Source organism: Vombatus ursinus, unplaced genomic scaffold (assembly GCF_900497805.2).
Source record: "Vombatus ursinus unplaced genomic scaffold, bare-nosed wombat genome assembly UNPS02014818.1, whole genome shotgun sequence".
Classification (NCBI taxonomy): Eukaryota; Metazoa; Chordata; class Mammalia; order Diprotodontia; family Vombatidae; genus Vombatus; species Vombatus ursinus.
The window spans coordinates 3,974,723-3,986,942 of NW_020954596.1; the positions used below are offsets into that span (position 1 = coordinate 3,974,723).

The 12,220-nt window shown below is 36.8% G+C and overlaps 1 protein-coding gene across 1 annotated transcript in view; it reads right to left on the bottom strand.

Moving 5' to 3' along the window:
- Positions 1-12,220, bottom strand: part of ATRN (attractin) — a 236,299-nt gene that overhangs the window by 103,955 nt on the left and 120,124 nt on the right. Inside the window, exons 18-20 of the mRNA XM_027836676.1 lie at positions 11,586-11,819; positions 6,366-6,503; positions 2,374-2,467 (exon numbers count right to left, since the gene is read on the bottom strand). Of these exons, the coding sequence (XP_027692477.1) occupies positions 2,374-2,467; positions 6,366-6,503; positions 11,586-11,819 (466 nt within the window). The remainder of the gene's footprint in view (positions 1-2,373; positions 2,468-6,365; positions 6,504-11,585; positions 11,820-12,220) is intronic.

Below are 12,220 nucleotides of genomic sequence, written 5' to 3' on the forward strand. Positions count from 1 at the left end.
ATAATCCTATGGGGGGAAAAATGGTCATTCAGTGAAATAGAGGACTTTCAAGCATTCCTGATGAAAAGACCAGAGTTGAATAGAAAATTTGATTTTCAAATATAAGACTCAAGTGGAACATGAAGAGGTAAATAGAAAAGAGAAATCATAAGAGACTTATTAAGGTTGAACTGTTTACATTCCTGCATGGAAAGATGATATTTGTAACTCATGAAACCTTTGTCAGTATTAGGGTAGTTGGAGGGGAAAAAATTATATGTACGTATATACAGATATAGATAGACAGATAGAGAGTGAAGGGGTCATATCTGGAGAATAAAATGTAGGGGTGAGGGAGGAATATAGTAGGAGAAGGAGAAAGGGAGAGGTAAAATGAGGTAAATTATCCCACAAAAAAATAAAAAAACAAACAGAAAAGAAAAGGCTCTTACGGTGGAGGGGAAACGGGGGAAGGTGAGAGGGAATGAGTGAATCTTATTCTCATAGGATTTGACTTAAGGAGGGAATAACATACACACTCAATTGGGTGTGGAAATCTGTCTTACCCTACAGGAAAATAGGGGAGAAAGGGGACAGAGAGTAGGGGAATGATAGAGAGGAGGGCAAATTGGGAAAGGGGGTAATCAGAAGCAAGTACTTCTGAGGAGGGTCAGGGTCAAAAGAAAGAATAGAATAAATGGGTGGGTGGGACAGGATTAAGGGAAATAGAGTTAGTTTTTCACAGCATGTCTACTATGGAACTGTTTTGCATAACTGCACAAATATAACCTATATTTAGTTGCTTGCCTTATCAATGAGGGTGGGTGGGGAGGGAGGAAGGGAGAAAATTTGGAACCCAAAGTTTTAAAAACACGTTTAAAAAAAGTTTTCACATGCAACTGGGAAATAAGAAATACAGGAAATGGGGTACAGAAATCCATCCTGCCCTATAGGAAAATTGAAGGGGAAGGGGCTAAGAGAAGTGGGGGAGAGATAGAAGGGAAGGCAGACTAGAGGAAGGGGTATTTAGAATGCATGCCATCTTGGGGTGGGGGGAGGGGCGAGATGGGATGAAAATTTGGAACTCAAAATCTTGTGGAAGTAAATGTTGAAAACAAAAAAAGAAATAAATAAAAATTACCATAAAAAAAAAGAAAAAAATACAATCTCATCACCTCGAATATGTGCCAGCAGGAGTAAAATAGAAAAAATGAAGTGAGCACCTTACCCCTGGCTAAGGTTCATAGGGATGGTGACAGTGGCAGAAGGGAAGACAGATAAAAGATGAGAAATCTCTGAGCCCAAGCAATCAAGTAAGCTCAGGGATCAGTAGGGTCAGAGTTCCATATCTAAAACTGGATTTTAGATATCAGTAACATTTAAAGCATAGTAAGAAGGAAGTCCAAGGCCAAAATTTCTCAAACTTCTTGGTCTCAGGACTTCTTTACACTCTTAAAAATTACTGAGGACCACCTCCCAAAGAGCTTTTATTTATATGGGTTAAATCTATTAATATTTACCATACTAGAAATTAAAATGTCTTAGGATTATTATGAAAACAGTTTTGACCTCAAAGACCTCTGAAAGGGTCTTGGGGACCCTTTGGGTCCCTGATCATTTTTTGAGAAAGCTGTCATAGGCCAAAAATGGAATTCAGCTTCTTTTTCCCTCCCTAAATCAGTCTAAGATAGAATCATATCCACAGGAAGCTGAAGTACTCAGAAGGACCAATGGATTAGGCATGAATCTTTCACACTGCTATACTGGAAGGCAAACATTCCTTTTCTTTCCCTGAAGAAGAGAATTAGCCAATTTAATTATGGGTAAGGGTGACAGTCAATAGAAAGGTTCTCCAGATACGGATTGCCCAGGGTTAATACTTCCCACTTTGTAACCATCTCTACTAGAGTTTAGTATCCTCAGCTGAAGCTGAGAATGGAGTATAAGTGAAACTTCAAATCTATCAATTTGTCAGGAAAGAACACTAGACTTGGAGCTAAAGGATTGGGCTCAAATCCTTGTTGTGTCACTTAATACCCATTTGACCTTGGGCAACTAATTTAACCTGTTTGGGCCTCAGTTTCTCGCTGTAAAATGTGAAGACTAAACCAGATAATTGTTTTGACCTCTTCCAACTCTACATTTATGACTATTCTTTGATCAGTTTTTGAACAACTATGATGAAAGGAGGTAAATCTTAAGTCTAAATGGACGCTGGTCATTGCTTTAACAGATACCTGCTTTGTCTGCCCATCTTTAGCAAAGATCACTTAGATTTAGCTAACTGTAAATGCAGAATTGCTGCAATTACATTGGTTAAAAATCAATTCCCTTCCACACACCTCCCCCCCAGGGTTAAAAATTCAGGAGATGGCACAGATAGGTGACACTCACAATTGGCATTCGTCTCCTTTGATTCCTTTGGTGGTGCAGAAACATTTGCCTGAATTTGTATTACAGAGGGAAGCATGACCATTACACTTGCAAGCTGTGAAAATAAAAGAAAACACAGATCACACTTGGCTAAAGAAAAATAGTTTCCATTCTGCCAATAAAAACACTTTAATTAGAAAATGGAAGAGAAGAAAAAAGGATAGCATCTGAATGATGAAAAGTTTTCAGTCAATAAATTCACCACAAATGTCAAGCACTGAAGGTACTGAAATAAGTTTAGTAGAGACCTGAAGATTGACTCCAGTTATTCTCAGGAGTTATTATCACCTGACATTGCATTGGCTTTTCCACCAGCATGGCTATCTTTCCAAGCTTCCAACTCTTACTATTCTTTCAGGACTTTTTCAGCTCCTTCATTTATTGATCTCCTATTTTTTTTAATTGTAAACTTTAAATGTAAATATTTCAATATACAAAGACCAGAAAAATAGAATTGTATATTTAATTGAACTTATATAATTTTATAAAGTATAAATTAAATTTAACATGATAGTAACAAAACTGGGTTCTCTGTGTGCCCTTCTGAACTTTCTTCTGTTATCTATTATGTACTTTTTAATGTTTCACTGACCCTTTCTTTCCTTCTTTTTTTTCATCATTATCTCTACCTTTCCCTCCTACAATATTCACCCCCTTTCCCAAATAAAAGACCTCCCTTGTAACAAATAAGAGAGGTAAGCAAAACAAATTTACATACCAGCCATACCTAAAAGCATTTCATTCTGTGCCTTTAGTACATTGACCTCTCTGCCAAGAGGTAGTAGCAAGCAGCCTTCACTATCACTCTTCTGGAATGATGACTCATCACTCATCATAGTTCTTCATTCTTTCAAGGCTATTTTCTTTATGTTACTATAGTCACTGTACAAAATGTTTCCCTGGTTTTGTTCACTTCAATCTGTATCAGTTCATACAAGTCCTCCCAGTTTTCTCTGAATCTCTCCCATTTACCTTCTTTTATGGTGTAATATGACTCCACTACATTCATATGTATACTTGGTCTCTATTCCTCTAGTGATTCAATAAGTTTCAACTGTTTTTCTTCAAAGAGCACAAAGGACTCTGAGAGGACCTTTAATGCCAAGGGTGCATTCTACCTATCTCCCCAAAATAATGGTTTCTTTTGATAACTTTGCTGTAGGAAGCTGACTACTCCTGGTTTTGGCAAACTATGAATTTTGGTAAATTTGGCAAACTGTGAATTTCGGTAAATTTGGCACAATGTGAATCAGGAATACTATTCACTACTAAGAAATACCTGATTACAGTCTGTGTTTATTCCAAAGAAAAACTCAAGTTAAAAACAACAAAATTCAATTGAAGATACATTCCCTAGTCTTTAGAACTGATGTAGGAAGAATATTCAAGGTCTGCTTCAACATCTTAGCAAATTTAGTAATTTGATTCTCTCTAGAGGATTCTAGAAGCAGATTTCTAGAAGAAAGTGGATGAGAAGGAGGATATGTGAAGGACAAGTCTGTAAAGGATGTGTCTAGCATTTCTGCTGTCATAACTTACTTATAATTTCTCTGTGCCCTAATACATGGTCTTCTTTATAAAGGTGCCATGAGTATTACCTTAGAAATAAAAAATATTCAAATGAAGAGAACACCATATAAAGATCTTAAATAATCTAATTTCAGAAATGGAAATTCAGTTAGCTTTAAAAGAAATATGAAAGAAAAAAGCCCCTAGTCCAGATGAATTTAGAGGAAAGTTTTGTCAAACTTCTAAAGAACTATTAATACCTCTATGACACAAATTATTTCCAAAAATTAAGAAAACACTCCACCAAACTAGTTTTATGAGATAAATGTAGTCATCATATGTAAATCAAGAAAAGATAAAGCAAAAAAGGAGAACTATAGATCATAAGGATTAATGAATATTGATTCAAAAATCTGAAATAAAATTCTGGTTCAAAAGACTATAGCATTTTATTTTTTAAAAATTCACTGTATGCAAATAGGTTTTATATCAAGGATGCAAGTTTGGGTCACCATTAGGAAAAAAATTAATATCACTAATTAATACTATTAATTGATATTCATATAATTATCATATTGAAAGCAAAAACATCCAAAATCACATAATATTTGAATCAATAGATTAATAAAAAGCTTTTGACAAACTGAAACCCTCCTTTATGCTGAAAATCCTATAAATAATCAATGAGCATTTATTAATCGACTACTGTGTATCAGGGAGTGTTAGATTCAGATGAACTGTTGTCTCCAAGATCAGCAGTGATCTCTTTACTGTTAAACTGAACAGTATCTTCTCAAATCTCATCCTCCTTGACCTTCCCTCAGCCTTTGACACTGTCACCCACCTCACCTCTCTAGATCAGAAGTTCATAAAGTTTTTTGTGTCATGGAACATTTTGTTACTCTGGTGAAGACTATGGACCACTTTCTTAGAGTGTTTTTAAATGCATAAAATCAAATACATTGAATTACGAAGAAAAATAACCACATTGAAATAGTTAACTATATATTAAAATACATCTTAGTATATTAAAATATATCTTAATATATATGCATATGTATATTTTAAAAGTTCATGAACTCTAGGTTAAGAAACCCTGATCCAGATACTCTGTCCTTTCCTATCTGTCTAATCAACTCTTCTCAGTTCCCTTCACCTCATCATCCATGTCCTGCATTGTGTATAACAGCTAGCATTTCTACAGTGCTTTAAGGTTTACAAAGCACTTTATATACATTTTCTCTTTTAATCCTCACAACAACTCTGGGAGGTTAGATGCTACTATTATCACCAATTTTACAGTTGAGGAAACTGAGGCAAACAAGTTAAGTGACTTGGCCAGGGTCACACAGCTAAAAAGGGTCTGAGGTTGCATGTGAATTCAGGTTTTCCTGATTCCGGTTCCAGTGAAGGATCCTCATATATTCAAACTTCAATTTCAAGTGAAAGCTTCAAATGATACATTTACCTGTCCTCTAAACTATTTCTTTTATCTGGAACACCCTCTCAACTCCACTCTCTATCCAAATCCTACTTAAAAAAGTCTTTCACATCATATTTCCTTCATCAAATCTTCCCTGACCAGTTCAGGCCACATTTATCATGCCTTTAAATTTCCAGGACAATTAGAGTCACTTCAATCTGTATCAGTTCATACAAGTCCTCCCAGGTTCCTCTGAATCTCTCCCATTTACCTTCTTTAAATTTGCCTTTAAATTTCCAGGACAATTAGAGTCATGATCATGGAACATTAGAGCTTCAAGGGGGCTGCAAAGCTCTACCTCTTCGTTAGAACTTCTTAAGAGACAGAATAGCCTAATCAACACAAAGATTAATAACTACACTAAGTTTACACACCACTGGCATCACTACAGACACGAGGTGTGGTACAAACAAATCACAAGGCATCTCAGACATAACTACAAGATTTCTCAGAATCTGTAGGACTCTTTCTAAGTTACAAAGTCATACTTTATACATATCTTCCTGTCTTACATTTAGAGGGCTTGGAAAAGTATTTTCATTCAACACATTCATTTTATTACCACTAATGGGAGAGAAAAAAGTACAGCTTAAAAGTTCTTGTGAAACATTTCACACTATCAGGAAAAACATTACAATATTTAAATATTGGAGGGCTCAGGCTTATATGAGTGATATAGTTAATATGAAAACAAAATAGAATCCAGCTATGCTTTTCAATTTTTCGTGCTAACAAATGAATTGTGCATGTTCTTTTTTCTCCAAATATAAAACTGTTATTACCTTTATACTTTAAATCTTCATGGATAGGAAAACTCACAATGATTTAAAAGTATGCTGAAAATAGTAAATACTTATTAAGAAATGCAGCATTCATTTGCCCTGTCCACCTCAACTTTACAATTTAATGCAAACAGCATTATTAATTAGAATTGTATTTAACAAAACTAGATTTCACTTACGTTGACATGTTCCTCCATTAGTAGGATCACCATAGAAACCTGATATACATGTCTCACAATGTTTGCCAGTTGTCAGATTCTCACACTTTTCACAGATGCTTTCATTGATACATTTACTGTGTCCATTACACTGGCATGCTAGGGAAAGAAAAGAGACTCCGGATAGTAACAACTTCACAACAAAGTTGCATCAAATCCTCAAAAATTATGGACTTGGACTACCTAGGTCTTCCAAAGTTTTAGCTATCTGAAGCAGCTTGCTGGATATACTACTTGTCATGAGAACAAAAAGCAAAGTACAAAGGACCAGTTCATAAAAAAAAAAAAAATTCAGCCCAATCACCATAGAGAGAGATTTAAAAGAGAAAACAAACATACCAAATGCAGCCTTTATCTAGGTTGGAACATAGCTTATCTGAAGAGACTGTCATATTATGCTATAGAATGCCAAGAGAAAAGGTGGAAACAGATCAAGAGTTTGGGCTCTGTAAGCAGCTGACAGAGCCATGACATGGTAATGATGAGTGGATAATTAAATTATCCAGACATCTGCTGAAGTTCTTGTGGCCAAAAGCAAAACGACTATTTCTTGGCTTGCCTTCATGACAGTTTCAACCTTCAAAAGTGAAGGAAATAATTAAAGGAGGTGTGATTCTATATCTTATTCTCACCAATAAGGAAAAACTTATTGATGGGGTGGAAATGAATAGGAACTCTAGGGAGGAAGTCAGTCAACTAGCAATCATTAATCACATGCTATGTTCCGGGGACCGTGCTAAAGACTGGGGATACAAAGAAAGGCAAAAAATATATATATATATGTATATATATGTATATAGCCCCTGCTCACCAGGAACTCACAGTCTAATAGAGGAGACAATATGCAAACAAGTCCAAATAAACAAGATCTATACAGGATAAATTAGAGGACGTCTCAGAAGGAAGGCACTTAGATTAAGAACAACTGGGACAGGGCTCTCGAACAAAGTCAGACTTCAGCCGAGACTTGAAGGAAGCCAGGGAAGCCAGGAAGTAGAGAGTTCCAGCCAGGGAAAATGCTTGGAGTCAGGAGATGGCATATCATGTGAGAGGCCAGCATCATTGGATTACCAAATATGGAAGGGGAGTAAGGTATAAGAAAACAGGAAAAGTAGGAAGGGGAAGAGTTATGAAGGGCTTTAATAATCAGAGAACTTTATATCTGATTCCGGAGGCAATAGGGAGTCACCAGAGTTTATCGACAGGAGGTAATTGAGTTAGACCTGTGTGTTAGGAAGATCACTTTGACAGCTGAGTGGAAGATGGAATGGAGTGGGGAGAGACCTGAGGCAGGGAGACCAACCAGCAGGTCATTGCAGTAGTCCAAGCATGGGAGGATAAGGGCCTGTACTAGAGTGGTGACACTGTCAGAACAGAGAAGGGGGCATAAAATCAAAACAACTCTGAAGTACCACATCACACCTATCCGACTGGCCAACATGACAAAACAAAAAAATGATAAATGCTGGAGAAGATGTGGGAAAATTGGAACACTAATGCATTGCTGGTGGAGTTGTGAAATGATTCAACCATTTTGGAGAGCAATTTGGAACTATGCCCAAAGGACTATCAAAATGTGCATACCCTTTGACCCAGAAATAGCATTTCTAGGACTATATCCCAGAGAGATCATACAAATGGGAAAAGGACCCACATGTACAAAAATATTTATAGCAGCTCTTTTTGTGGTGGCAAAGAATTAGAATGGAGAGGATGCCCATCAACTGGGGAATGGCTGAACAAGTTGTGGTATATGAATTTAATGGAATACTATTGTGCTATAAGAAATGATGGACACGCTGACTTTAGAAAAACCTGGAAAGATTTGTATGGTCTGATGCTGAGTGAAGTGAGCAGAACCACGAGAACGTTGTACACAATAACAGCCACATTGTGTGATGACTAATATTGATAAATTTAACCCTTCCCAGCAATACAAGGATCTAAGACATCTCCAAAGACCTTGTGATGGAAAATGCTATCCACATCCAAAGAAAGAATGATGGAGTTTGAATGCAGATCGAAGCATACTATTTGCTGTTTTTTTCTTCTGTTGAGTTTTGTTTCCGCTTTCTGGTGGTTCCTCCTATTGGTTCTAATTCTTACTTACAACACCACTAATGTGAAAATATGTTTAACAGGAATGTATATGTATAGCCTATTTCAGATTGTGCGCCGTCTTGGGGAAAGTGGTGGGGAGGAAGGGGGAGAAAAATTTTAAACTCAAAAGCATATGGAAGTGATTGTTGATAAATCAAAATAAATTAATAAAAAGAAAAAGAAAAAAGAGAAGGGGGCATATATGAGAGATGTTACAAAGATAGAAACAAAAGGAATTGAAAACTGATTGGATATGAGGAGTGGAAGGTGACACCTGTGTTGTGACCCTGGGTGACCACTCTACCTTAGCATCTGAGATACAGAAAGAGGGGGCTGTTGGGCACAGTCAGACATTTACCCTAGAGGTGCAAAGAAAAGATTTTAAAGTGTTCAGATAAAAGATAGAATCCTGTCACCTAAAATTTCACTGAGAGATGGAAAGCTCTCAAGAATGAAATTTTGGAGACACAAAAGAAAAACAATTTTGCAGAAAAGAAGAAAAGGGCATTGTCTAAAGAGAATAATGTGGGTGTGCAGGGACTGACTTACATTTTAAAAAGGGATATGTAAATGGAAGCAATGAAAGGTAATAAAAAAGCATGGAAAAGTAATGTGAGAAACACTACATATACGACTAAGCTAAGGCTAGTAAGAAAAGTTAATGACCTTGTTTTGTTTTTTAGCTATAGTAGAGAAAAATAAAGAAAAGAAAGAAGAGAAAAACCTACTCTGGATGAATGAGATACTAACTACTGATGGAGGCATTATTTTGCTTCCATTTTCTCAGGAAAAAAAAAATTCCTCATCAGGAGTAGATACCCAATATAAGTAAGGAGATAACAGGATCCTAAGACTCAAGATCTAGAGGTGAAAGGGACTTTAGTGGCTATCCTTTCTAAGGTAAGGAGCTAAGGCCCATGGTTATGTGACATGTTCAAGGTAGCATAGGCAGTAGGGTCCTCCAAGTCTAAATTCAATGCTCTTTCTACTGTAAAATGCTGCCCTTGGTGTCCCTGGTGTCAGATAAATTACATGCCAGGGTCCTGACATAACTGGCAGATGTAACTGGATGTAACTGCCAAGCCACTGTCAATGATCTTCGAAAGCTAACAGAGAAGAAAAGAAGTGTCTCGGGGCTACAGAAGGGCAAATATCCCAATTTTCAAAAGAAAAAGAACTGAGTCAGCAAACTATAGGCCAGTGACTCCAATTTCAATTCTTGGCAAAATTCTAATTATTAAAGGAATAGGCAATGAACAGAGAGAAAATGAAGCCCTGATTACAAAAGCTCAGCACGGCCTCCTCAAGAACAGTTCATGTCAGACAAACCTCATTGTCTTTTTGAAAGGACTACTACACTAGCAGCCTGGGGAATGTTGTACCCTAGCTTAGCTCTATGATAGCAAAGTACTTGACAAAGTCTCTCCTGTTAGACTTGAAGATAAGATTATGTGATCCTAGGATGACAGATTCAGAGTTGGAAGTAATGCTGGTGATCATCTAGTATTTCACCTGATTCGACATGTGAGGAAGTGAGGAAAGAAAGGTTAACTCACTGATGATAAAGCTGGGATTCAAATCTAGGTCCCTTTAATGACAAATTCAGCACTATTTCCACTTACTATTAGGTAAGTCCAGAATGGCTTGACTAGCTAGACTTGAAAATCAGTCATTAACAGTTTGATGTCAGCTTGGAAGGGTTAGAATAGCCAGTGCCCAGAGACTTACACTTGGACCCATGCTATTTACCATTTTTGCCAATGACTTGGATAAAGGCATAGACAGCAAGCCTGCCAAATGTGCAGATGGCACAAAGCTGGAAGGCCAAAGAGAAAGAAAGGGGAGATGGAGGAAACATTAAATGACAAAATCAGATCCAAAGAGACCTATATAGCTTTTGGCCAGAGTCACTAGGATGAAACTGAAAAGGTATAAATGTCAAGTATTATACTTTGGTTTAAAAAAAAAAACTTCATAATTACAATGTTGAGGAGGTATAGAAGAGATCTTCACATAAAAACAGGATACCACTTTGGGAAGATGATATAGAGGGAATTCCTGCTCAGCTACAAGTTGTACTAGATAGTTTTTGGCAATCATTCTATTTCTCTGAAAATACTGAATCACATAAACAGAATTGATTATGGGAGAAAAGGGATTTTACTCAAGTAGTCTTCACATTGGTCTACAACAAAAGTCTCTGATAAAACTGGAATTAATGGATGCATGCAAATAACCCTTCCTAAACTATTACACAGTAACTTCTTTTATGTACTGTTTTTAATACAAACCAAATTCTATTACAATTAAAAGAGGTCATTTATGTGGCTGTTGATATTTTAGGATTTTTTGTCTTTTGGAATTCTGTCAGTCTGAAAATGACTCCCATAGTTTAACCATCACCCGGGACTTGGGGGAAGGGAAAGGAATAAGCATTTATATAGTACCTGCTAGATACGGTGCTAAGTACTTCTTTACAAATATTGTCTCATTTTATCCTTACAACAATCATGTGAAGTAGGTACTGTTAATAACCCCATTTTGCAGTTGAGGAAGCTGACAAAAACAGAGGTTACATGATTTTCCCAGGGTCATAAATAGTAAGTGTCTGAGGCCAGATTTCACCACAGGTTTTCTTGATTCCAGGCCCAGGGTTATATCTCTGTACCACCTAGCTCACTAAGATATCTTGTATTTGTTGGAGATTTTATTTTAACAAGATTTGACCTCTCAAAAGGTTACATCAGACTTACTGATGGAGTATTACCTAGGGAGGGTACAAATGACTTCATCTTGCTCATGCAGAAAATATGCACAAGTAGGCAGCAGGAAAAAACTGGCAATTTTTCTACAACAGGGAAAACTAAAGAGCAAAGCTCTTATTAAAATGCATCATCACTTGTCACTAGGGGAAACCAATCTTACATGAAATAAATTCTCCAAAGTTGCGTCGAACCATTCTTCCATTACCAAATGTAGACTAGGTAAGTAACATTGCTTTTAAACTCCAAACTTTTAAAAGAAATAGGACAAGGAATGGTTTTTTGGCCAAGTTACAAAACAAGAGAATGCATTTGTTACCTGGACATTGGATGAAAGACCAGTTGTATCTGTTCTCTTCTAGACACATGCTAGAATTAAGAAGTGGTTGTGGAAAGTGACTCCCCGCGGGTGCCTGGAAGGGCATCTTCACCGGCCCTTTGTAAGAGCCTTCAATGCACTTTCCCTTGCCAGTGTTGCTTGGATCAGTGCACCAGCCGCAGCCAGGCTGCTCCAAACAGTGACCACAAGTACAATAACCAGAACAATTTTCCGCTACAAAAACAAAACAACAGGTTACAAAACTTTCCACGTGCTACTTAGCAAAAGGTGCTTATAGTGAAAAATAGAGGGGTTTTTTAAATAGAAGATCAGGGTTGAAAGGGACAGACCATTTGGCAGAAAGCTGGAAATTGTCTCTAAATGTTTCAGGAGAAGTATTTTAGAGCTGCCAATGTCAGAATATCTAACCTTAAAGGAAGGTTACAGACCAAATATAACCTACCTCATTTTACAAAGAAAGAAACTAAGGTCCACACACTGGAAGTGACTTGCTCAAGGTCTCAAGGGAAATCAATGGTAAAGTTGAGAATAGGAACCATGTTTTCTAATCTCAGTACATTCTTGTTTTGCTGACTCTTATCTATTGTACCCATACAGACAGTAAATAATTCTAT